General features: G+C 46.7%; 1 protein-coding gene across 3 annotated transcripts in view; it reads left to right on the top strand.

The window, feature by feature from the left end:
- The window catches only part of PIEZO2 (piezo type mechanosensitive ion channel component 2), a 410,674-nt gene that overhangs the window by 238,535 nt on the left and 146,422 nt on the right, over positions 1 to 25,717 (top strand). For all 3 annotated transcript variants that reach the window (XM_040979222.1, XM_040979221.1, XM_040979223.1), the window contains exons 5-7: positions 8,447 to 8,609; positions 20,771 to 20,981; positions 22,416 to 22,629. In XM_040979222.1, coding sequence (XP_040835156.1) covers positions 8,447 to 8,609; positions 20,771 to 20,981; positions 22,416 to 22,629 — 588 coding nt within the window. The remainder of the gene's footprint in view (positions 1 to 8,446; positions 8,610 to 20,770; positions 20,982 to 22,415; positions 22,630 to 25,717) is intronic.

Genomic DNA, 25,717 nt, shown 5'->3' on the forward strand with positions numbered 1-25,717 from the left:
AGGGAAATACCCAATTTGTAGCATTTGCTGGTATCAGGGGTATAGTATTCCCCTAGGTCATCAAGCCCAAAGTTGGGATGAACTGTGCATCTTGAGCTGACTTCAGAAGAGCAGGTTGTGTAAGGACAAGCATGGAATCCTTGGCTCTGCCTCCTGCTGTTCACTTCTGCAAATTCCCTCCACACCAGAGGACCCTGTGCCTCATAAATGATACAAGTGAAAGCCCAGCAGGCCATTGATACGCAAATAAAGCTCCTGTTTCAAACAGAAATTAGCAGCCGTCTCAATAATATTCGAATTGAATCTTAGTAATATTGACTATTTAAATATTCAATTAGGACTCAAATATTCGATTAATATTCAATTGAAATATTTGATTAATATTGAATTAAATACTATTAAATATTTAAGATATTCAAGCAGAGTTTTAACTTTAAATCACTCACAAATCCAGCACTAATGCAAAATGTAATTTGGTGTTGAAAGTCCAACACCTGATCATACTTAGAAGTCAGCATTTAATGGGTGTTTTAGTGTGGAAAAGGTTCTAAATTCATAGAAATAAGCTCAATGTTTACTTCCTCTAATGGATTATTAAGCATGGAATCTCATGATTTGACTATCAAAAGCAATTCTCAACACATTATCTTTCTTGAGTTTCCATTCATTGTAAATGTATTAGTCTTACTATATTTGACTTGCGATAGGAGATCAGATATTAAACAAAGGACAGGCTCCATGGCACAGGAGTTGGGCTGGCATCCAAGATGCTGGAATCTCCACTGGGTTCATCACCCAGCCCCAGCCACTTACCAGCTTCCCACCTAATGCAGGTGCGAGTAATGACTCAAGTAGTTGCGTGCCTGTTACCTATGTGGGAGACCTGGATTTGTTGTGGGGTGTGAGCAAGATAACACCAGACAATTCTAGGATGTATTAAGGAGACCTTATTAACCAAGTTTGGTGATAGCAGGGCCCACTAAAAATTAGCAAGTGACAAGTCCATATGGCAATCCAGTTTGAATGGAAACCCCGAGAGCAGCAATTGGTCATTACCCTGAAGCCCATCTGTTAAACTGAAGACCTATGTCCCAGCTTCCCCAGCAATATAAGTTAATTTAAGAGACAACCTAGGCATATTTATAAAGCTGTAGACATTCACCTTTCCCTGGCTTTGCCCATACTCCACTACTACTAGGCCTCACCTCTCCTGGAAATCTTGAAAGTACACACATTAGAATACATTGCCATCTTCATTGTCCCACGCAAGCAGCGAACAGAAGGTGAGGAATACAGACGTATAGGAGCCATGCTCAGGGACTACCTGTCCTTGGAGTCTGTGGGAAGCCAGAAGCAAGCAGGCACTGGAGAAACCAGGAGTGGGAGTGCTAGAGCGAGGCAAGCACATGACCAAGAGAGCGAGCCGCTCCCTATTATGGGCCTTTGTGGGGACTTGTGAGGGTAGTAGTCACGCAACAGTGCAACACCCAGTGCTGACCTTCTTGGGTTCCAGGTGATGATAGGTGAGCATCGCCGCAGGTGGGCATGGGAAAGGCATGGCTTCCAAGCTGATGACCCTGAACTAGCTGCTCACCCCACAACAGATTCGAGCTCCTGCCTCCTGGCCTTGGCTATTGCAGATCTTTAAGGAATGAACTAGCAGGCGAAAGATACCTCTCTCTTCCTCCCTCTCTCACCTCCTCTTTTCCTTCCATATTCCCTTCCTATCAAATAAATATTTAAAAATAAATTTTGATAATTTATGTATTTGAAAGGTGGTTACAAATGGTGCCAAAGGCTGGGGCTGGGCTAAGCCATAGCAATGAGCCAGAAACGTCATCTGTATCTCTCACGAGAGTTCTAGGTGCTCAAACTTTGGGGCCATCTTCCACTGACTTCCCAAGAGCATTGGCAGGGAACTGAATTCGAAGCAGGGCATCCAGAAGCAGAACAGGCCCTGGGACATGGAACACAGGTGGTGAATTCATCAGCTCAACCCAAATGTGGCTCAATAAAGAAAAAGTAGAGTAAGTCTCAGTGTACAGACTTTGGGCGAGACTAGCAGAAAAAACCATGTACAATCATTTTAATGTTCTTTCTTGTTTAAACAGAGTTCATTTAATATTTTACTCATATTTTGAAATTCACTTGGAGTTGACACTTCCACCAACCTTGACCCAAAGAATCCGCATCACTCCTAAAGGATTTACATGCTTGGGGAGTTTCCTTTGTGAACTTCTGAAAAGGCTGACTCATGCATTTACCAGGGATGCTTCTTTCAGCCGTATCTTAAACTCAACAGTTGGCCTCCTTCTTGGTCCTCCCTAAATCACACTACTTTCCTAATTTGGATTCTCATAGTAAAAAAAAAAAAAAAAAAAGTAATTTCAAATTTGGGGATCATTTTTGTAAAATAAAAAGAGGAAGACATTGTTATAGGTATCCGTATGCACGGGCGTAGAATAGGTCACTCTTTCATTCACACACATGTATTGTTTCATGGTGTTTCCCAGCATGTTTTTGGCGTCATTTAATCTGTCCATTCTCCTCCTTGTGATATGTCTGTTACACTTCATTTCCGGATTCCTCAACTCCCTGTTACCTAGGACAGTCACCCTCTGCATAAATCAGATTAATGTGACTGTAATAAGGTTGGAAAGGTGTTTCTTGGCTATTAGAAAAAAAAATGTGATGTTTACAGTATCACATATGTCTTGTTTATGAAAAAAAAACAAACTTACATCCCTGAAAAACAGCACACTTTAGGTTAATATTTTGTGGGAAAATTGATCTAAGTGATTTCTGTAAACAGGACTTTTATGTAAAACCTGGCTAGCCTGTTTGCAAACACAGAATTGGAATCAAATTAAATTACTGTTAAGTGCCCTGAAATGGATACATATAAATATTTTAGAAAACCTTGTATGTGTATTTACTCTATGTTATGCGTTGCCTCGGGATAATCTAATTTACTCCATTGAATTCAATTAACAAATGTGAAAAAAACAACAACAACCCTCTTGTATCTGCCCACTCCATCATGATGTCTGTTGGCACCAGTTCCACAAGGTTTCTATGCAGTTAGGCACCCTAGCACAGCACACTGCAGGTTAGCCCACTCCACTCCCACTGCAGGGCTCCGTGTCTGCTAATTGTTTTCCTTTAGCTCTAAATCCTTCCACTGTTCATGAATATGCGAATTCTTTCAAAAAGTCTTTACTTTTCAACCAACAAAGGGAAGGGTTCCCTTCCCCTGCTCACCCCCAGCATGCTATCTTTTTGTCTTTTTAATGACAGCTGATACCTGCCAACCACCTGTCTCTCTTCTCCTCGGAGATGTCTAGGTCTTTCCCTGATGACTCCTAACATGATTAGAGGCGGAACAAAAGCTAAATATGTAGAAATAGCTCTGTGGTTCCTGTTATTTGCGAATTATCCATCCATCTCAATTAAAACCTTAACTAATGAGTGTTTGCTTACTGCGGCTTATGCGCACAGCTCTGCAGAATGTCCGTGGTGTTTGCTGAAACTTTTAAGAAGTGATTTTGTAGTTTAAGAAGCGACAAGGAGAAAGGGCTAATTCCAATTAATTGTTTTACCGAGGAACTTTTAAAGTATTTTACCATAGTCATCTGTGTTGTGCATTTCTGAGACTTCTTTGGTGCAAGGGGATTTTTGTCTTTCGCCTTTTAAGCACCCATGAGACAAACGCCTTTGTTCAATGCACAGCACCTTTGAGAACTGGCATCCTGATGAGTGTAAACACTGAGCGAAACCACAGAGGAGGGGGCTTTCCTGGTAAGAAGGTGACATAGCACTGAAATTATGACCTGATTACTGTACCAATTCTTTATTATATTTCCAAAAGCCCTGTTGCTCCCGCAAAGGCAGCGCTATGAATGCCCTGCTTTGTTAACTCAGCAACATGAGTCGAAGTGAATAGTTTAGCACTTCTGTGGTGGAATGGCTACATTCCGAAAGGGTCTCAGCCCGATACACGCGTGCTGTGAGAGAGCCCTCTTGGGACACAAAGCTGAGACTGTGGCCTCCAAGTGGCTCTTTGCAATTGGGGAGCGTGATGCAGTCCACAGGTGGCCCAGGCTCAGGCTCCGGTGGCCCAGAGCCCTCTGTTGTGGTGCAAAAGCAGCGGAGGCCTCCGCTGTGCTCCGGTTACCTTCCCCGCTGCGCCTCTTTTCCTCTCAACTCAGCTTGCTTGGTGCCTTTTAGAAAGACGCCACAGTCCGTTTATGTTTCAGGCAAGAGCTGTAATAAACTATTGCCAAAAACTCCACACCAGGAGTTCCAGACGGGACTCCCAACCTCAGCCCGGGGCAAGAGTGCTCCCCCAAGCCTGGCCTTCTTGTCTGGCCCATCTCCTTCTCATTCTACTGATATTCATTCATTTGCTGTGTTCCACTAAGTCAGACATCAAAGGTGTAAAAAGAACATCATCAGTCACATTTCATTTTTTAAAATTTAGGGCAGACAAAGCTCTTTTATTTGAATTTTCTTAGCCTTTCCCCCAAGTGAAAGGAATTTGCCGTTATTATTATTATTATTATTATTATTATTACTGGAAAGTCACATGTAGAGAGAGGAGAGACAGAGAAGATCTTCTGTCAACCGATCCACTCCCCAAGTGGCCACAAAGGCTGGATGGAGCTCAACTGATCCGAAGCCAGGAGCCTCTTCTCGGTCTCCCACGCAGGTGCAGGGTCCCAAGGCTTTGGGCCGTCCTCGACTGCTCTCCCAGGCCACAGGCAGGGAGCTGGATGGGAAACAAAGCCACCAGGATTAGAACCCATGTCCATATGGGATCCCAGAGTGTGTAAGGCAAGGACTTTAGCCACTAGGCTACTGCGCTCTGGGCCTGAATTTGCCATCCTTTAAAACCTTTGACACACAGTGTTTAAGAATTCAAAGCCATTTGTTAAAAAAAAGAAGAAGCTTACACAACACAGTCCTCCCTTCAGACTAATTGCTCTATTATTATTGATTTGAAAAGAGTAGAGATCGGCAAAGTTAGGCACCGTGCAAACGGTTGGCACAGCCAGGGCTGCCCCGGCTGAAGCCAGGAGCCCAGAACCCTGTGCAGACCTCCTATGGGCAGGAGGAAGCTGGAATGCAATGAAGAACCAGTTCTGAGCCCAGGCTTGCTAACGTGCATTGTGGGCCTTCTAACCAACATCTGAACCATTGGATGGGCTTTTCTGCACACCAATTAAAACAAAAAAGAAAGAAATTTGACTAATCCAAAGATTCGATTCTAGAAAATCCTTGATTAGAATACCCTTAATTCAACTGAGGCTTAACTTTCACATACTGTATTATACACATGGACTCGTTAAGTCTAGACTTTCATCCCTCAACTACGATGGTCTGTAACAATTGTTCATTGGTTATAAAAATGTCAGTTCTTATTAAATGAACAGATCAGTCTCATCGGTTCAGATGATGCTGTTTATCATAATATATTACGTATGTGCAGACATTTCATCTGCTGCCTGCTTGCCAAGGAACCCCGAGTGGTTCAAGGGCCCGAGGACTTCGGCCATGTTGCACTGCTGTCTCGGGTGCCTTAGCAGGGAGCTGGGTCGAAAATGGAGCCAGTAACTTGATCAGGCAACGTTAGGAGATGTCAGTATTGCAGGTGGTCGCTTAACCTGCAATGCCACAACGCCAATGGCCTCCTCTAGCCCCACTAACGTCACGACCACCTGATCGAAAGCTCTCACACCGAATTCATTTTTAATCCCACTTTCCTGATTTTTTGGGGGGAAATATCCTCCTAGGGACATGACTGCTATGCGTGGCCATGGTTTGCTTTCCTGTCTCCAAAAAAAAAGTCCTATCTTAAAATTGCCTTCAAAATTCAACCCTCCTTTGAAGTTCCCGTCTTAATGTTTCCAAGGGCAAGTTCATCTTCTCCACAATGTCAATACAGGTTGGGAAGCCCTAATCCCAAAGTCTGAACTCAAAGATTCCAAAATCCGAATCCTTCTGAATGCTAACTTTGTGCTGCAGCTGGAAAATCCCACACAATTAGACTCACTTTCTTGCAAAAAAAGAAAAAAAAAAGATTTAAATTGTTGCCAAAAAACACCTTCCTTCCTGCTGTGTGTAGAAGGCGCGAATAAACATGCGTGGGTTTCGCGTTCATGGGTTTCTCGTTTCCACTGGGGTCCCATTCTGAAGATATCTCAGGGAAACTCAAATATTCAAAAATCTGAGAAAAAAAACGTGTGAAACACTTTTTTCTTTAAAGATGTATTTATTTCTTTTGGAAAGTCAGATATACAGAGAGGAGGAGAGACAGAGGAAGATCTTCCATCTGCTGATTCACTCCCCAAGTAGGTGCAACGGCCACAACTGCGCCCATATGGGATCCTGGGACGAGCAAGGCAAGGTCTTTATAGCCACTAGGCTACCGTGCTGGGCCCAAAACACTTTCAAGCGAAGCACTTGGATAAGGAACATTTCACCGTGACAGCTCAGAAGTCTGACACAACCAGTTGGCTCTTCCCTCTTCCAGCTATGTCATCTTCCTAAGTGTGCTTCTGTTTTCTTCGTTTCACCCGGTGATCTCATTGGTGCTGAAGCTTATTCCTCAAGACGCGGGAGAGCAGAACCTTGCAGCATCACGGTCCCTGTGGCTTGCAGTCACCGGGACTCGACCCTGCGGTCGGTGCGGCTTTAGGCCTGCAAGTTGACGCGGCACTCCCCCGGTGGCATTGTGGGTACCGCACGTTGACGCGGCACTCCCCCGGTGGCATTGTGGGTACCGCACGTTGACGCGGCACTCCCCCGTGGCATTGTGGGTACCGCACGTTTTGACGCAGCACTCCCCCGGTGGCATTGTAGGTGACGGTCTAAGATGGCGGCGCGGGCTGTGGCCAGCTGCGCCGTGTGCGGAATGATGGGAGCAGTCAGCCAGGGCCTAGTAAACTCTGTTGTCTTCCACTCGGGGCGGAGTGAGCTTAGCCAGGACGCACTCTGCTGAGGTGCTGCGTGCTGGCCAGCCCTGCTGGCAGCTCAATATGTCGCCTCCTAGTCCCAATTTCATTGCTTTTGGATGTTTCTCAAAGTCACAGATGGTGTGTGTATTACCGTCCCAGACAGAGCCCCCCTCCTCCTCTCCCAGCGAGGCCTTTCTCTCCAACCCATCCTTCAGCCTTCACCGTCTGCTCTACTCCATTCCTTTTAGATCCCAGTTCTTCTTCCTTTTTTTTAAAGACTGTTTATTTTTATTGGAAAGTCAGATATACAGAGAGGAGAACAGAAAGGAAGATTTTCCGTCCATGATTCACTCCCCAAGCGGCCACAATGGCGAGAGCTGCGCTGATCCGAAGCCATGAGTCAGAAGCTGATCCGGGTCTTCACACGGGTGCAGGGTCCCAAGGCTTTAGGCCGTCCTCGACTACTTTGCCAGGCCACAGACAGGGAGCTGGATGTGGAGCAGGGCTACAGGGATTTAGAACAGGTGCCCACATGGGATTCCAGTGTGTTCAAGGTGAGGACTTTAGCCACTAAGCTACGTGCCGGGCCCAAGACCCCAGTGCTAAGAATAAATGCTATGTCAGGGTTAAAATGATCTAAGTGTTAGTGGACGCTGCTGTTCTCAAAGCATATGCCTGAGAGGAAGCATGCGTTTATATTTTACACGTTATTTTATACATATGTGTTTCACATATGTTATTTTACAGATACATAATTGTGCTTTTCCTAAACTCATGACCTAGGATTCCATTCCATTCCACTGGAACCAGACAAAGACAGCAAATGATAACTGTCTCTTGCACATTGGAACAGGTGATTCTGAGAAACCCATTACCACCTCCCATCACCCCCATCCCACCCCCGGTCCCCAAGTGACATCCGGCACCCCAAGTGAGACTTAGACCTAACTCCGGGATTCTAATTCCAAGTTCAATATCACTTCCCTAAGAAGGAAGGACACATACTGGATCTCCTCCTCTTGGTGCACCACGAATGGCAAAGTCGACTAGGGATACAAATGAAGAGCTCGTGATTCAAGAATTGCTTTCACATTTTCTGCAATTTCCTTTCTAACTTTGACTTATATCCAACAAAAACTAGTTCAGCTGTTAGTGTATTTATGGATTTTGACTACTGCAGTTTAACTGTAAATGTCTGTATTCATGCTGGTCATGTGGCTTTATTAACCGACAATATAGTTCTTTAGCATGTTTTTGAGAGTTGTTTTCGAGTTCTTTATTAATATTTCTGACACGTCCTTGAAACATTTGATTCATAGGCAATTTCCTAAGACTCGGCCGTTGATGCCTTGCTTTCTGATACCTGTAGGCAAAAACTGGGGAGGGCCTTTTATTTTCAATCATTACTGAGAGTGAAACATAGTTTGAAATGTTTGAACCATATGAATATAAGAACAACTAACTTTGGTCTTTCTCCTTTTCCTCCTTAGCTTAAAAGGAGCCGACGCTGGCAACGGGATCCGCGTGTTTGTACCTGATATTGGCATGTTCCTTGCCAGCCTCACCATCTGGCTCATCTGCAGGAATATTGTTCAGAAACCAGTGACAGAAGAAGCAGCACAGGTTAACCCCGAGTTTGACAATGAAGAATTGGTAAATCTCACTACCTTTGTCTTCCATCCTTGAGTTCTGAGGCTCTGCCACATTCCTAGGGTAGAGAGGTATAGAAGCCATGTGCAACTATGCAGTCTCCTGTTTGACATACAGTGCTATTGGCATCGTGTTAGCAAATCTTTATGTCAACCTTGGGCGGTCCCCCGGGAACATCATGGGATGGGCAGACATCTTTCTCATACCTCAGAGATGGAGTTAGAGGCCAGAGATATCAAATGCCACTCTCCACAAAGCATTCATCAGGCACCCCAAAGCATCATTCAATAGCATGTCAGATGGCTGACCTTGTAAAGCCACTTATCATGATCCAAATCAGGAGAGCTTTATTACTGCAAAACAGAAGTAACATCTGGCAGTTAAAAGGAGAAGAGTTCTCCTTGAAAAGAAGCTTTCCAGCCTGAGCCCCTTGCCTTTCAGTTGGTGGCAAGATCAACCCAGTGTGCTTTCGTCAAGGACTTCCAAGCACTCCAGAAGGAAAGATACTTGTTGGGAAAAGAATGGAAATTGAAAAAAGAAAAGCTTGGATAGTGAATGAAAGGAGTGTGAAGCCCAGTGAGCCGGAAGGGTTCGGCAGTACGCACTGGGTTGATGTGCAATGGGGTTGACTTCTGGTGTAGAGTGCATTCCGTGACTGCCCACACCCGCCCAGCCCTGCGCCCAGGGTGGAGTTCTAGGCCTGTTGCTAATGAAGTGAATTTAGATGACATGAATTGAGCGAGTCAGCATTTAGTAATGAAAGAATGAAACGTGCAAAGAAAGAAGGTACAAAGAAAGAGTCGGACATTTGACCTGAGATATTGCAACTACCAAGTGTTTTGTGTTCTAAACTTTGGTAAGAAATTTAAGTTCAAAACCGAAGTTAATTGAAATTATTGAGAATATTGACCACTAAGGCAGCCAGGAAGGAAAACTCCCAGTTGTGGCAAATGCTTTACGTGATACTCACACACACATAAAATCAGAAAAGTACCTTCTGTGTGTATTTAAAAGGAAATTTGGAGAGGATGCAATTCAGGAAATGTGTGCAAACTGGAAATGATGTTACAGGCTAACAGCCTTATAGATATAAGCAAGGTACTCATGTATCAAGATTTTCCCATTTTTAAGGCAAACATTAAAAAGGAACGGGGGGGGGGTTATAAAACAACTGTAGCAAAATCACTCCTGACGGCATTTCACATCCTAGTCTACCAGCTGTAGAAATCTTGCGAGAACAGAAAATGGATAAAAGTATGAAAGTACTTTATCTAGTGTCGACGCTATCCTTTCAAGAAGTGAACTTAGATTTTGAATATCTGCTTGTGTTTTTGAATTTCTTTGTTGAAATCGTATGGCATTTATGGTTTAAGATTCTGCTTTCAATAATGATTACCAGACATTGCCTGCAGAGTCTGGTGGAAATAAACCCACTCATTGAGGTTCGTTGAGGTTCTGCAGGCTTCGGGCTTCTCCTCACTGCTTAGAACAGCAACATCGTCTCTCAGTGTCCTTCTCAGTTACCTGGAGGGCACAAATGGACAAACTTGGACTTGAGGCCTGGAGGCTAACCCAGGTTGACACAATTGTGTATTCTTTCTTTACCTGCAAAATGAACATCAGAATAATACTGGTTCAGGTTGCTGGGAGTAATAAAAAAGAGAGCAAAGCAAATCCCTTAGAAGCCAGGACCTGGGCCCAGCGTGGTGGCGTTGTGGTTAAGGTCCTCGCCTTGCACGCCCGGGATCCCATATGGGCACCGGTTCTAATCCCAGCAGCCCCGCTTCCCATTCAGCTCCCTGCCTGTGAACTGGGAAAGCAGTCGAGGATGGCCCAAGGCCTTGGGACCCTGCACCCACGTGGGAGACCCGGAAGAGGTTCCTGGATCCTGGCTTCGGTCGTTGCGCTCACTTGGGGAGTGAATCATTGGACGAAAGATCTTCCTCTTTGTCTCTCCTCTCTGTATATCCACCTTTCCAATAAAAATAAAATAAATCTTTAAAAAAAAAAAAAAAAAAGAAGAAGAAGCCAGGACCTGCTCATCTTGGTAGCTCTGTAAACTGGTACCTGGTCTCCCCTTCGTTCTCTCCAGTTTTGAGAGGTACTACAGTACTTTTCAGGTCAGGGTCCTCTTAGAATTACACAACTCTTGTAGGAATGTGTATCCTAGCTTTTATTCCAAGTTCTTGTTCCTGCGCGTGAAATCAGAATGTGAAACAGGTGAGTCCATAAAGTGCAACAATAAAATCAGGATTTATAGAAAGTGAGAGAGTGAGAATACGTTCACGTGGGAGTGCAGGTCACCCCACAAGAAGCCCCCCACGAGAGGACCACACAGGTGCGAGTGTAGGAGAAGGCTAGAAAAGGCACCATAAGTGGCCTCACCCTGGTCTCCATTCCCTTTAAGGGGGTGAGAGCTGCTGTAGGCCAGGTACCTGTTTACGAAGGGTGCAATTTGAATAGGCTCAGGGTGTGTGAGGTTTTCCGCGAGTTTCATTTCATCTCCAAGTGGAGTTGTGTCTCCTCCATCCTGGTCCTGAATGAAATGCAGGTGCATCATGGGAGAGTGGATGTGCTGGGTTGTCATGTAAAGGGGATGTAGTTTCAGTGTGGGGCTGCACAGAAACTGCGGGAAAACATTCCGACTCACTTTTCCATAACCCACTTCCCACTCAGTTCCCCCATGTCAGAACTTAAATTAAACCGTGTGTTTGAGGTCTGCCCCCTTGGTGGAAGCCCTGCAAGTGAAATTTGTCCCTAATTTAGGCCATCTCATGCTATCATGGATGATTTATCGAAGGTTTTGAAAAAGATGAAATGCTATTATTACGAACTTGTTTTCCTTCTCGGTTAAACTTTTTTTTAAGCTAAATTATCTATAATTTCCATTCTCTTAGTACATTCCAGCATGTCAGATAGCCCAGGAGAAATTAGGTGATGGGCGAGTCCTCTGAGATTCCGCCACAGAGAAATATTTCTTAGCTATGACAAACTGGACCCAAACCTGAAAGGAATCCGCACCAGCAAAATAAGCAGGAGAATTTATTTTATTTTTGAAGGTCCTAACATACTTCCTGCTGCTTATAAATCTTGCCTTTTGCACTTTCCAGTGTTTGGCTTTGGAGGATACAGAGCGAGTAGTGTTTGCTGGCACTCCTCCTTCTTTCATTTATCTCAATGGAGAAGTGGCAGGGTTAATCCTCTGGTGCCTGGGAGAATTCCTTCTCAAGTGCAGAACTGTTTTAAGGAGAGTCCCTGGGGAAGACCCTGGGCATCCAACCATCCTCACTGACTCCATGAGGAGCATCCAGGCTCCTGCCTTACAGGTGTTCACACATCCAGGGATTCCCTGAACACAGTCCCCTCCCCCCGGGAAACAGGGGGCACTGTGGGAGGCTCCGCCATGCTCCTGTACTTTACAGAGAGCAGACTCGAGGAGGAAACCACGGGACTCAAATGCCACGAAGCCTCTTTCTCAACAGACACGCCCGTGGTCTGCTCTGTTTTCATTCAGACGCGTTTCTACAAATCAGCTGAGGGAAAGATTTTTATTATGAAATGTTTCAAAACAGAAGAGCAATAGTACAAAAATTAAGTTGTAGAAAATAGTTGTCCATACGTTAAAACATTTTAGAACTTCATGGAAACGCATAGTTTTTTTTTTTTTTTTTAAGATTTATTTATTTTACTGGAAAGGCAGATGCACAGAGAGGAGGAGAGACAGAAAGGAAGATCCTTTATCTGATGATTCATTCCCCAAGTGGCTAAAACGGCTGGTGCTGCGCTGATCTGAAGCCAGGAGCCAGGAACCTCTCTCTGGGTCTCCCGGGCAGGTGCAGGGATCTTCCTTCCAAGGCTTTAGGCCATCCTCAACTGCTTTCCGAGGTCACAAGCAGGGAGCTGGATGGGAAGCGGGGCTGCCAGGATATGAACTGGCTAGGATTAGAACCTGCACCCATAAGGGATCCTGACGTGTGCGTGCAAGGCAAGGACCTTAGCCACTAGGCACCGCTCCAGGCCCAAGGTCTTATTTGTATTGGTAAGCCAATAAAAGTTATGTTTTAATAAACTGTTAAGGCAACTTTCCATTAAATCAGATGTTTATTCAGACAGGAACCAGTCATAGCTTGGTATAGAATGGATGGGCATCTTCCTAAATGTCTGACACATCAAATACAAAGGAAAGCAAGAAAATTCCAGTGAGGAGTCATTGTCCATCTGCTAAAAATAAACCCTCAGTATTTAGTTCCACTCGTGTCATTTAGGAAGTCATCCTGAACCTCAACACCTTCACTCTGCTCTCTCCTCCCGGGTCCTGTGGCCTCTTGGGCTACCTGGGTTGCAACTCCGAGGTCGAGGTCCTGGTAGGGAGGCATTAAGCATTAGTTCGACTCCAGCCCAAGATTTAGTTTAAAGTTGCCTGCTCTAAGTCTGCCAGACACTGTCTTTTCAAGCTGGCAGATGCAAGCATTTGGGGTGTGGAACCAGTCGGAGCGGCAGGAGGCTGGGCTGTCGCCGAGTTGCCCTGCAGCCCTCACACTCGGTGGCTCAGACTGGAGGTTCCAGGGGGCACGGCTGGTTCCAGGGGCACAGGGTGGTGGAGGTGTGCCTTTGCCGCTCCCCACAGTCACGTTCAGACACTGGGTGAAACCTCCTGACCTGTGGGGATGCAGCGCACCTGCTCTGCAGACTCGAGGTGAAGCTTATTGCAAATCGAGGTTAAGTGCCTTTCCGTGCCATCAGCGTGGCATCAGATCAAAGAGAAAGGGCTGTTGTTGTTCTGGTTGTTAATATAAATTGTTTATTTATTTTTATTTATATATTTAATTCTTATCGTATAATTCCATTGGCTCTGGCATTTCCCTTACCCCCTCAACAAAACCCCTCCCCCCCGCTGGCTACCCCCATATGTTTACAATAGCATAGTCCTTCACAAACATTCTGCTATTTAAATGTATACTGACATCATAGGTACAGATAATGGCAGAGTCCAGCATCCTGCTGTCAAGATAGATTGAGCAGTTTCCTTGGGAGTCCATCTTTGTCTGCAAGTAGAGATGCACACTGCACAGTATCCTCACATCTGGATGTGACAGGAAGCTTTTCATGAGCAATGATCGTAAGCCTGCCGCCTTCAGGAACATTCCAGTGTTTATCCAGGACACAGTTCACTTTGGATGCGGGATGAGCTTTCTTCCCACAGTGTCCTCTCACGTGATTGCTAAGTGAAAGCGTGGATGCCCATTCTCCCTTGCCCTCTTACCTGCACCACCGCACCTGGGAAGCGGGGATATTGTTACAATTTGCAAACTGAGTGAGCTTTGCTTGCCATGTGCTGGACACACAACACCTAGCAAAAGTAGCAGTGAACAATCAAGGAGTCAGCTAAAATGGCTTTAAAATTGCAAAATGGAGCTCTTTTATATAAATGGCAACTGCATTTTTGTTTCATTCATTTGTTAACTTATTTAACATCATTTATCCTTGTTCACTTAATCTCTGCCTATTTCAAAGAATCGAATCTCCCAAAGGGATCTTTCTTTGTGCAGCGATATTTCTAGCTCGACATTTTGGAAATTTTCAGGATATTTTGTTCTGGTCCTGAAATCTTTGATAGGTGGCTTTCTGTATTTGAGTTGCCAATATCAACAAAACAGCCACATTGGAAGCTTGCACAGAGGGCTGCAGAGGGCTGTCCCTTGGATGGAGAGGGCCTGGAGAGGATGACCCCGGGTGTCCTCACCTCCATGCCATGCCCCTGTGAGGGTAGCAGCATCACTCAAGGAATTCCCTTTCCTTCTTTGTGCTCCCTTTTCTTTAAGCAGGAAGTGAGCCTGTGTCTGGGAGTGGAAGAGACTCGCGCCCCTCTGCACATTTTTCCAGCTGACTTCTCCTCTGAGCTTCATGCGGGCTCAAGTGTCACCCAGGTGCCCAGCCCAGAAACTCTGGTACAATCTTAGATTCCCTGAAACTCTTGTTCTTTCCATGAGCAAGTCCTCTGGATTCTGTCTTCAAATTTTGTCCGCACTCAGCTCTGTCTGAACCCACTGCCCTGCGCTTCAGGAAGCCACAGCTTCCCCTTAACTAGATTCAGAAAGTCTGCAGATGGGTCTTCCCGCTGCCAGCTTCTGTTCTTCTATGGAAAGCACACACATTATCCAGTTATTCTTATAGAATGGAAAATCAAATCATACCACTTGCTCAGATAAAGCATTTGTTTGGATGCTCATGAAATGGTTAAGATAATAAGCCAGCCTGCTAAGCATGATGCGTGAGGCTCCATAGGGCGTGGTTACATCCTTCCTTCATAGCCTCACGCTCCACTGTGCTTTTGTAGCTGCAATCTCTCTCTCTCTCTCTCTCTTTTTTCAAACATATGTATGTATTTTTATTGGAAAGGCAGATTTACAGAAAGAAGGAGAGACAGAAAGATCTTCAATCCGCTGGTTCCAAGTGACCACAATGGTCAGAACTGAGCCCATCTGAAACCAGGAGCGAGGAACTTCTTCTAGGTCTCCCATGCGGGTGCAGGGTCCCAAGGCTTTGGGCCATCCTTGACTGCCTTCCCAGACCACAGACAGGGAGCTGGAAGGGAAGTGGAGCAGCCGGGATATGAAGCGGAGGTGTCCATATGGGATTCTGGCAGATGCAAGATGAGGATCTTAGCCACTAGGCTAATGCACTGGGCACCAACTGCGGTGTCTTTATACTCAGGTGGGTCACACTCTTCTCTGTCTTGCAGTTTCCTGTGCTATGGACACTGTTCTCCTGGCTCTTGCCCGCTTATTTCCACAGAGGAAGGCCTGAGCACCTTTTCAGTGACAAATCACCGCTCTCACCAGGCCACCTATATTCTCATCACAACCTCTCCTTTGTTCCACTTGCCCCCTAGGTTCTGCTGTGTTTCCTGTCTCACTCATATGCTTTCCGAGGGAAAGGATTCTGTCTTGTTTTCAGTTATGGCCCAGAATGATTAAGACGCCCTTCATGACCGTCCTCAGCCTACTGTGTTAGTCGATGAGCCTGGAGGCCTGCACAGAGCAAACCAAAGAACAAAACTAAAGTGACGAGGCATCAAGGAGAAGGGCCATCCCTGGGGGCAGAGACCTGTGTGTGCTGTCACTGGGCATGGCGTAATGGGGTCTTTCCTCAGCTTAGCGTTGGAATAAAAAGCTGGGAGTCAGTTTCAGACAGGGGAGAAATTTCATTAGCAAAGTGAACAAGTGAATGTGAAAACAGGAAGGGGCAAGCACCTCTCAGAAGGGATGTTGTAGATGGCGTGTCAGCTGGGATGTTCCCAGAGAGTGAGAGAGAGACTGGGACGTGGGCGGGGGGGTTCCCTGCCCCTCCTTGGCTGGGTGGGGTCATGTAGAAGACCTTCCCCACAGGTGGTGTCTAACCCATTGGCTATGGCCGGGGAGTTCACATGTAGAGTCATTTTAAATTCAATGCCGTCTAGAGATAGATTGTAAACATATGTGGTGAGAATCTCAAGGGCAGGGCACTTGTGGTGGGATTAGGGGTGGTTTCTGTTGTTCTTGTTTTGAAAGCCTGAAGATGCCGCAGTTCCCATCCTAACCAGTGGCTGTCAGCTCACTCGGTAGTTTTCACGTCCCCTGGGCTCACCTTGCCTGCACAGTTGGTAGCTGAAGGCATTCACACTTTCCCAAGTCAATTAGGGGGCCGCCTGCACCATTCGTCTGAAAAAAATAAAGAAATAACAACTTCCCCAAACAAGTGTAGCAACCGAATCAAATATTTGCTTTATCTGAGAAACGCTCTCATGTTAGACTTATGTAACGCCTCTGAGAGCATACAGTCCACCTTCCTCTCCGCCTTCTTGTTCTGAGAGCACAGAGCGAGCATTTTTCTTCTGTAGAGAGTCAGCCCGCTTGCCTTTCCCTTCCTAAGCTCTTCTATTGAGATGAACCCATTCTGCTAAGATCAGTTGTTAACTTTGGATAATAAACAATGAGGAAACAGCCAGTGTCACTTTAGCGAAATGCTCCCTCCTGTTGCCTTCCATACGACTGAGTTCCTTACCTGTTACTTGAACCCACTCTAGAAACTGTTTTCAAAGCTTGGTTTCAACCATGAAAAAGAGCAAAGTGGGCCCAGGGCCGTGGAAAGCACTGGTCTGAGACCTGAAGTATATTTTGCAATTAACGACCTCTGCTAGAAGATTCAGGCAGTGTTTTCAGATTGTGACTGTTGAGCTGAACTATGGCATTTAATACACTTCCCAGAGGTTGCCAGGGCCAGCCTGGCATGGGCTCTAAACCAGCTTCAACGCCCTCCAAGCTCTCCGATCACACGCAGGTTCCATTATGGTGCAATGCGCAAAGTCATCTCTAGATTTCTGATTTGGGGCAGGGTGATCCCACAGCACTTGGTGCTTGAAATAAGAGGCACTACTTGTCATCGAATGTGAAAATCAGGAGCTTGTTTTCATATTGTTGGTTGTGTGTTATTTTTAACCGAGATCTAGTAGTCCTGTGTATTTATGAGGGTGATGTGGTGTTTTTCCCCTTGTCTGTGCAGTAGAACGTGCAAGCCCTGCATTAAGCATTTCTTTCCCTGCCCCCAAGCACTATTTCTTTGTGTTGAGAAGACATGGAATTCTTTTCTCTGGCTGTTATCTTTAACTATGCGCTGCTAGGAGGCGTAGTCACAACAGCTGATGAGGAGCCGGTCTTGGTCCCCTTTCTGCCATCTCTGCATTGCCCAGCTCCTCCCCAGCCCTCGGTGTTCGGCAGCCACCACTGCACTCTGCTCGGGTTTTCAGATGCCACGTGTGGTCCTGGTGCTGTTTATTGCCATGCGCATCGCTGACTTAGTGTAATGTCTTTTCTGCCTTGTCATTATTGTCACTCATGCCAAGGCTTCCTATTGAAAACGAACTTTCAAAGAGATGAGGTTGGAGACTTACAAGTCTGTACATCAGTGTTCGATTCGGACACGGACAGTAATCGTATGTAATGTATATGACTCGAAAGTGTGAAGGACCCCAAAGGGGTTCCGTCTCTCCCGACACCCCTCCTTCTTAGCCCCTATGTCAGAGTCAAGTTGCATTCCAAAGTGGACGCACGGCCAGAAGGCTGCTTGTTAGTAAACATGGCAGAGCGGGCCCGGGCTGAGCCAGAGCCCCTGTGTTTATATTTCAGCAGATGAATCATCTGGGAGGAAAACGCCTGCCTGTAGGAAGCCAGCGCAATGTGACTGATGGCAGTGCTGGCCCAACCAACCAGGACAACGGGGCCGCTGAGTCCGATCTCCTGCACGCACAGCTCTCCCTCCGCTTAGCAGGTTTAAAAAGTGGTTCCAGCTGAGGTCCCCAGGGAGTGTGGTATAAAAATGCTGCAAGGCCTGTAGAACAGTGGGTTGTTTATGCAAGCCACGGGGCCCCTGTCCTGCCACCCTGAGGTCAGGGAAATGCGTTTGCATAACCTCCCCAAGGCTTTGCAAGCAGAGATTTCTATTTGATTTAATCTACATCCGCAGCAAGTCTATAATTGAATAAGAAGTCATTTATTACGAAAGTTACGAGTGTGTTTCTGACTGTGACCCAGGCAGCCCTAGCTGCAGGATTGCTTTTTATTTTTTTCCACAAGCAGGGATGGAAGGGTGGGACAAGCTTCTGTCTTAGAGGGAGAGTTTTCTCTCTTGGCCCACCTATGGTGAGGGGACAGAAGCCATGGGCACCCAGCCTGTGTGCACGTGGCGACTGGGGTGTCGTCACAATAGCTCCTCTGGGTGAAGGCCAACAGAAACAGACTGGGCTAAACAGGAGAGCTGGTATGACAGGCAGGCCAAGGGGGTTGGGGACAGGGTGCGAAGAAGCCAGAAGCAGACCCTGAGAGCTGCTTTGCACCTCTGCTGCTCCGCTGACAGCCACCGCAGTGTCTTGCGAAGCGCATCTTCAGGTCCAAGCTGTGTTCAGCGAGATCCGAGAGGAGTTCAGGGTGGGGACTGCACACTCAGCGCACCTGACTCGCTGGCCAGTCTTGCGCTGAGAGGCAAATGTGGACGGGGAGGACACGTGGCTCTAAGCCAGGAGATCCAGGATTGCTCGGTGGTGGGAGCAGACCAGGAGGAAGGGGGCACATCACGGTGCTGCAGGGGAGAGGGGAGGATGTTTGGACTGCTGCCTCCCCGCTTCCCTGAGCAGATGGGTTTTGATCACCATTGTGGCAGCAGCTGCAGCTCGTGCCAGGAAGGGAGGGTACCAGGCTGGCTGAGGTCCTTGTTGCTTCCCCTCCTGAGACAGGAAGCCAGGTCTTCCGTCCGAGGAGGAAAAGGGTAAGAAGCAGGGAACTGTCCCCTGGGTGGTGGAAGTGGGATGCTTGGTGTCTTCCCAAGCATGCCATGGAGCCTTGGACTAGCTCTTCCAGCCAGACAGGTCTGATAGCGACCTTTTGATGGCCTGAATGTGGCTTCCATGTCACTGCCTCTGAGGGGCTCCTTCGACCTTAGAACCTGAAGTAGCCTAAGCATGCAGCCACAGCTCTCTCATCCAGTTGGGCTTCTCAGAGAAGCATCTGTTACTCGGTGATGCCAAGCCTGTGCATTTTCCCAGCTTCCATGTTTCCAGCCGTGTCTCTTCCCAGAGGTGCTCGGATGCGTCAGGCCTTGTACGAAGAGAGGAATTTCATGGATAAGTGTGAGAGACACTTTCTGCTTCAAGGAAAACATACAGAAATACTGTGATTGAGAACAGCGAAGCCAGAATTACATACTTGAACTGGGATTGGTCCAGATCTGACTCTGTGTGTGTGTGTATTTGTGTCTGAAAGAGAGGGTGCATGTGTGTGTGTAAATATATGTGGGGGTGAGTGTGAGTGTAGGGTTGGGTGAATGGGTGGATGTGTATGTGGGAATAAGTGTGTGCAGCTGTGTGCATGTAAGAGCATGTGTGGGGGTGAATGTGTTTGTACATGAGAGTGTGTGTTTGTGAGTGTGTGTAAGTATGTATGGAGGTGAGTGTGTGACTGTGGGTGGATTGGGTAAATGTATATATATATATACACATATATGAGTATGTGTATATATGAGAGTAACTGTGGGGGTGATTGTGTTTATATATGAGAGTGTGTGTGTGTGTGTGTGTGTGTGTGTGTGTGTGGAGGGTGGAGGGCTGTGGAGGTACCACCTGGAACCTTGACTCACCATGGCCAGTCGTAGTCACCTATAGTCCGTCTTCTCGGTGCCAGATGGAAGTGGTCTTCAGGCCACTGCGGCCTCTGGGCCTTACCCCATTGACCTCACGTCCAGTAGGAAGCAGATCCACCAGGAGCCTGGTGTGAACATCTGATGAAATGGCTCAGCAAAGAACCTTTAACATGGGAGCCCGCAGAGGCCAAGCCCCGTTCTTGACTTCTTGACCCAGCGTGGCTCTGGCCCTGCAGGCCGCTGGCTCTGCCGAGCAGACGGCTGAGGACGTGAGCTCTGGGGGCCGAGTCTAGAGGTCTGACAGAGTCCTGTTGTCTTTGATGCTGTCTTCTGCTCGTGACTCCCTTTTGGAAAAAAAAAAAATGCTAACTCTAACCCTTCCAGGGAAAGATCCTTTAACAAACAAACCAACCATCAAATCCCCTGAGTGTATCTAGCAACAAATGCTGTGTAGGAATGGGGCCTCCCTCCCCCAGGCTCCCCTGAGAGCGTGGAGATCTGAGTCAGCCTGCAGCCGACTGGGTGGGATTCAGTCTCCCAAAGCGTAAGACCGGAAGCAACCAGCCAAGACCAAGGAATTGCTCATCCTCCTCCAGTCAGCAGATACTGAAATAGCCAACAAAGATAAACTTCACAAAGAATATCTCCTAAACCCAACACTTCACAGCCACAGATGGTTTTCTCAAACTCACGGTGACTTTAGTGGCAAGCTGTGAATTTGCGCAAGCACAGCCAGGCAGATCAGAGCTGCGATTCCTAGTGGATGCTTCAGAGCATCTTCATGAGCACCTGTGCGATGTGCAGTTAGACACTTTAGGACCAGAGATGTTTCTTGCTGACCTCTTCGAGAAAGACCAAGGTGACTTGGCCTTGACAGAGACTGTCAGAGACCCAAGAGAACGAACACACACATTCTTAAAGCCCCCTCTCCTTGGCTTACCCATCAGCTAGGCAGCCATAAGGACTGGAATCTTTGCTGGTTCTCATTTCTTTAGACTGGAGGAGAGAAAGTGGACCCAGAAGAGGCGCTCATCTATGACGAGGACTTTGATGGAGGAGATGGCGCGGAGGGGGAGCTGGAGGAGAGCGCCAGGCTGAAGCTGTTCCGCAGGTTCGCCTCCGCGGCGTCCCGGCTCAAGGAGTTCATCGGCAACATGATAACCACCGCAGGAAAAGTCGTGGTGACCATCTTACTGGGCTCCTCGGGTGAGTGCTCCCCACGCAGACCTGTGCAGAGGAGCCCAGGGAAACCAAGCAGGGATCCAGCCTCCCACTCCCCCGGAGCTCTTGCCCAGTCTTACCACACACTCAAAGCACACAAAGGAATGGTTTTTGCTGCTCAACTTTAATTTTGAAGTTCTGGAGGCAGTTTCCATGAACCCCTATATAATAATCATTTTTTTCTGTATCTACTAGAATGGACCTCTTTTGCTAAGTTTAGGTTACAATAGCAATTACTCCTCTTCCTGGTGGGCGTGGCCACCTGTTCCTGGGAGCAGCCTTGGATGCTGCCCCACTGGCCACAGTTGACAGTTCTGAGGGCCTGTGTGTTTACGTTGGCTCCCTCGTAATCTTAATTTAACTCTCCAGGATATACTATGTTTCTTCCGAAATAAGATTGTAATCTTCCAGTGTAGACAACTCACTTCCTTGCAATTTTGGCCCTGGAATGCTTGTTCCATAATAATCTTATCTTGATCTTCTGCCTCCTGCCAGTCTGGCATTCACCAATGTTCTGGAACTACTGAGCCCGTGAATGTAGAGTCACTCCAGCTGCTTGGCTAAAATTGGAAAGATGAAGCAATTTAGCTTTCCTGAAAGGAAAATAGAGAGGAAAAGAAAATAGAAGTTCTTGAGCATAAAGCTTAATAGTGTAGGTAGTCATTTGGAAATGCCCCGATTATTGTAAAATATACCTACCATTGAGCAGTAAGCCTGGTGGCTACCGGCAACGTCCCTCGCTGGCGTGCCTGACCTGGAGCCCTGCACCTGCTGCCCACTCCTGCCACCCCCCCCCCCCGAGGGAGCACTGCAGGCGGAGATGAGTCCGTGCCGCCTGCAAGGAAGATGTGGATTAAGTCCGGCTCCCAGCCTCTCAAAAAAACAAGTAAATAAATAAATACAATTCAAAGATAAAACACAGATAAAAAAAAAATGAACTCACCTAGCAACTCCCCTGTTGATCAAAATGTTGTCCGGCGAGCCATTTCAGAGACTTTGCCATTGATGTCATGATGACTGACTTTACAAAGGAAAAGTCAGTCTTCAAAAGAAAATCCTGTTAGGGGGTGTATGCAAATTCCTGAAAGAATGGACGAAGAGACAGAAAGAAAGAAACAGGGAAGTGAGTATTTCAAATTCTGCTGCTCTTAAGCATGTGTGTTCATTTATTCGATCCCACAGGTGATGTCTCTTCCTTTGGTCTTTCCTTGTATTTACAAACCTGTCACTTCACATCTGCCTTTTAAAATAAGAAATATAATATCCATTCTGACTGTATAACTGAGCTATGATTACTGCTTTTGAAATCTGACGTAAAGACATTCAAGTGAAATTGACATGCTTTCCTCCTGTGCCGTGTGCCGAGCAGGAAGTGAGTTTCCACTTTCACTTTCCGTGGTTGTGTCCCTTCCCCCGCAGGTATGATGCTGCCGTCTCTGACGTCATCTGTGTATTTCTTCGTGTTTCTGGGACTGTGCACGTGGTGGTCCTGGTGCCGGACATTCGACCCGTTGCTGTTCAGCTGTCTCTGTGTCCTGCTGGCCATTTTCACTGCTGGACACCTGATTGGACTGTATTTATACCAGTTCCAGTTTTTCCAGGAAGCGGTTCCACCCAATGACTACTACGCAAGGCAAGTGAGATCCGTGAGCCATTTCATGGCTAGGTTGTGACAGCCATGGCTTTGGCTCGACGTTGCGGATTCACGGTGATCTTTCTCAATGGCAAATGACATGTGGAGCAGAGAGGTGGCAGCTGGGGCAAGCAGTCGAATGCTTGCACTGTGTTGGGCCGGCCTGGGCTGGAAGGAAGGGAAGGGTCTTGTTAGTGGAGGTGTAGCAGGGATGCAGGCAGGAGGGGGCTCCTCTGTTCGTAGCAGCTGGAGTGAAGCATCTCCTGAGATGTTTTCCGAGGATTCTTAGGGCATCCTTGGGTAGTGAGGAGCGATGCCCAATAGCTAATAGCTGATGAAAGAGAAAGGACGAAAAGAATTGGAAAATGGTCACATATTGGATGCTTAATGAAATGTCTGACTGTGGCCGCTGCCTGAGATCATTACTTTAAAAAGTTGTTGCAGCGACCAAGGCTAGCCTCGCTGGCTGTTCGTCGATTGTAATGGAAGCATGCATTTTTGTAACAAAAATCATGCCTTCACGCGTTGATAAAATCAATGTGAAAACAGACGGGTCACTGGACATCGCATCCGTGTTAGTATGATGTGACGTTTGATGTAGAGAGCACCGCGGCTCAAGCCTTCGGGCCTAACTTTCAGTGTAAAGGGACCATAAACGTACGCAAAACCATCAGGGGCTCCGCAAGAAAGACAACCAAAACTACCTAGAGTATGGATTGCTTGTCGTTTAAAGGCTTGAAAACATCCAGCAAACGCGTGTGAGGCATGTCTCTAGGGAGGTCTTGGTTCAGGAACAATCTCCAGAAGGCATCTGTGGCTAACGGGAGAATGTCAATATTCATTGAATGTTAGCTGATAGCATGGTGTTGTGCATAGTTGATAAAGTGTCACTGGCTTAGGGTCCACGTGGGAGATCATCTAAGGATAAAGTGTGATGATACAGGCAATTTTCAAGTGGTTCAATAAGTAATGATAGAAGGAGTTATTGAAACTGGTGAGCAGTTTCATTACACATTATAGGTACGGGAGGTTATACATTACTGCATTGGGGCTTTTCTTGGCTCCACGGAGAATCTTGGAAATCGAAGTGGCAGGAGGAGATGTGAGAATCTGTGGCTAAATTCTCCTCTCGGTCAAGGCCCTGAAAAGTGTGTGGTGCACGGGATCTCGTTGCTGAGAAATGAGGAGCCTGTGTGTTTAGGAAGGTGAATTTCGTGGTCATGCCAGCAGTCCCAAGAGGAGCGGGAATCGGCTGTCACACCCGCAGTGCCAAGCCGTGCCCTGCTTCGAGGGCATCTGATGCAACTTTGATATATTTGAAAACGTGAAGGCAGGATGTGCGTGGAAGCCCATTCGTCTTTCTTGGATGGGCTCCTGTGTAAAATTTGCCTCTTCAAAACTGCAGCAATCAAACGATAAGCCCAGTTAAATTCAATTAAAGTAAAACTGAGTGCCTGACTCACGATGCCTGGCACAGACGCTCGTGCGTGCCTGGACACACGGCCTTCCTCATCTAAAACCAGTCGGCTGAGCCAATTATGGACACCGAGGAGGTGGGTAGAATTCACTCTCATGAGCCAAGACCGCTGTGTAGACAACACTAAACACGAGGAATCTCTTTTGTGATATACATTCACATGATGTTAATTTTAGGCAGGACGGAAGAAATGCTGCCTCAGAGTGCAGACCTTAGTCCTAGACAAAATGACTTCTGAAACTATTTTTGGATATGTAATTTTCAGTTTATTGAGCACGATAGAAAACAAATGTTTCGTGCGGTAGTAAGGGCCGACATTAGGAGAAAGCTGCCCCTGCGAATAACCCCTTGCAGTGCAGTTTGGTCTGGGTTCTGCTAGTTTAAGGATCTTTTCTGCCATCTAGCGGCAGCTGGGAGGAAATGCGAAGACTGGGACCACCTGGAAGGCACTTGCGTAGATGCGGGGAGGGGTCTTCCGTAAAGGCCCAGCTGGCCTAGGGGTCTCTGCCACCATTCTTTCAGAAGCTGACATGGGCCAAGAGCATCCGAGACAAGTCGTAAAAGGACGAACCTGTCCGTGTTCCTGTGGGATTTCATTTATGGGCACTAAAATTCGAATTTCACCTTCTGACAGTAATCAGATGTTGTTGTTATGTGTTGATTTTTTCCCCCATTATTTTAAAAATTTTACATCATAAATTCACCAGAAGAAGTGCGCAGCCAGAGTTGGCCCCTGCGCCATGGCTGGCCGTCTTGTGACTTAGATCATAGCAGCTTAACAGTGTGATAACTTCACTGGTCTTTTCTATTCTTTCTTTTTTTTTTTTGAAAGTGGGTAATATCATTGTTTCCACACTTTCAAAAAAAAAAAAAAAAGAGATATAAAATCTGTTTAAAAGTAAAAAAAAAAAAAGAAAGAAAGTGGGTAATATCATTGTTTCCACACTAATATAATCATTTTGCCCTGTTTCTAGGGTTAGGGGAATAACAAAGGGGAAAGCCCCACCCCACCTCCCACCCATCCCCGATCCCCAGCATGAAGCGCGCTCCAAGGGTCCTGCTCATACAGTTTTGACAGTTCATCAGTTCTGGATTGCTGCCAATCTCTCCATCCCAACCGTAATGAAACCTATTCAGAGTCCACTGGCTGACAGTCTCTTGATGGTTGGGGTTCCAAGATCAGCAGTTCAGTTCGAGAAATATCCAAAGAAACTTCATCTGAGTTGATCCCAGATCTGATTCTTGAGTGAGTTTGCTAGTACAGACTCCAACACTGTTCATCACACCAATCAGCTTATGCATATGCTGGTCGTTGCGATTGCTGGGTCCGTTCGGCTTCCAGCCCTGTCTTCCTTGTGAACCAACGGGTGTTGTAGTCCAGCTCGATTCTACCCACTTCATACTCGGTCTTCATGCAAACCAGTTGGAGCTGCAGCCTAGTTGGGGCGACTCCCCAAAACCCCTACCAGTTCTGCCCCCTACCCTGGTTCCCATGCTTGCCAGTATGCACTGCAGGCTTGTCCAGTCTGTCCCACATCCCAATTAGCTCTCGCACACGTCAATGGACATTGAAGCCTGGTTCAACCCAACCAACCTATTATCCAGCCCATA

This window comes from Ochotona curzoniae, unplaced genomic scaffold, assembly GCF_017591425.1.
Source record: "Ochotona curzoniae isolate NIBS_2020 unplaced genomic scaffold, NIBS_Ocur_1.0 contig_3176, whole genome shotgun sequence".
In the NCBI taxonomy this organism is placed as follows: domain Eukaryota; kingdom Metazoa; phylum Chordata; class Mammalia; order Lagomorpha; family Ochotonidae; genus Ochotona; species Ochotona curzoniae.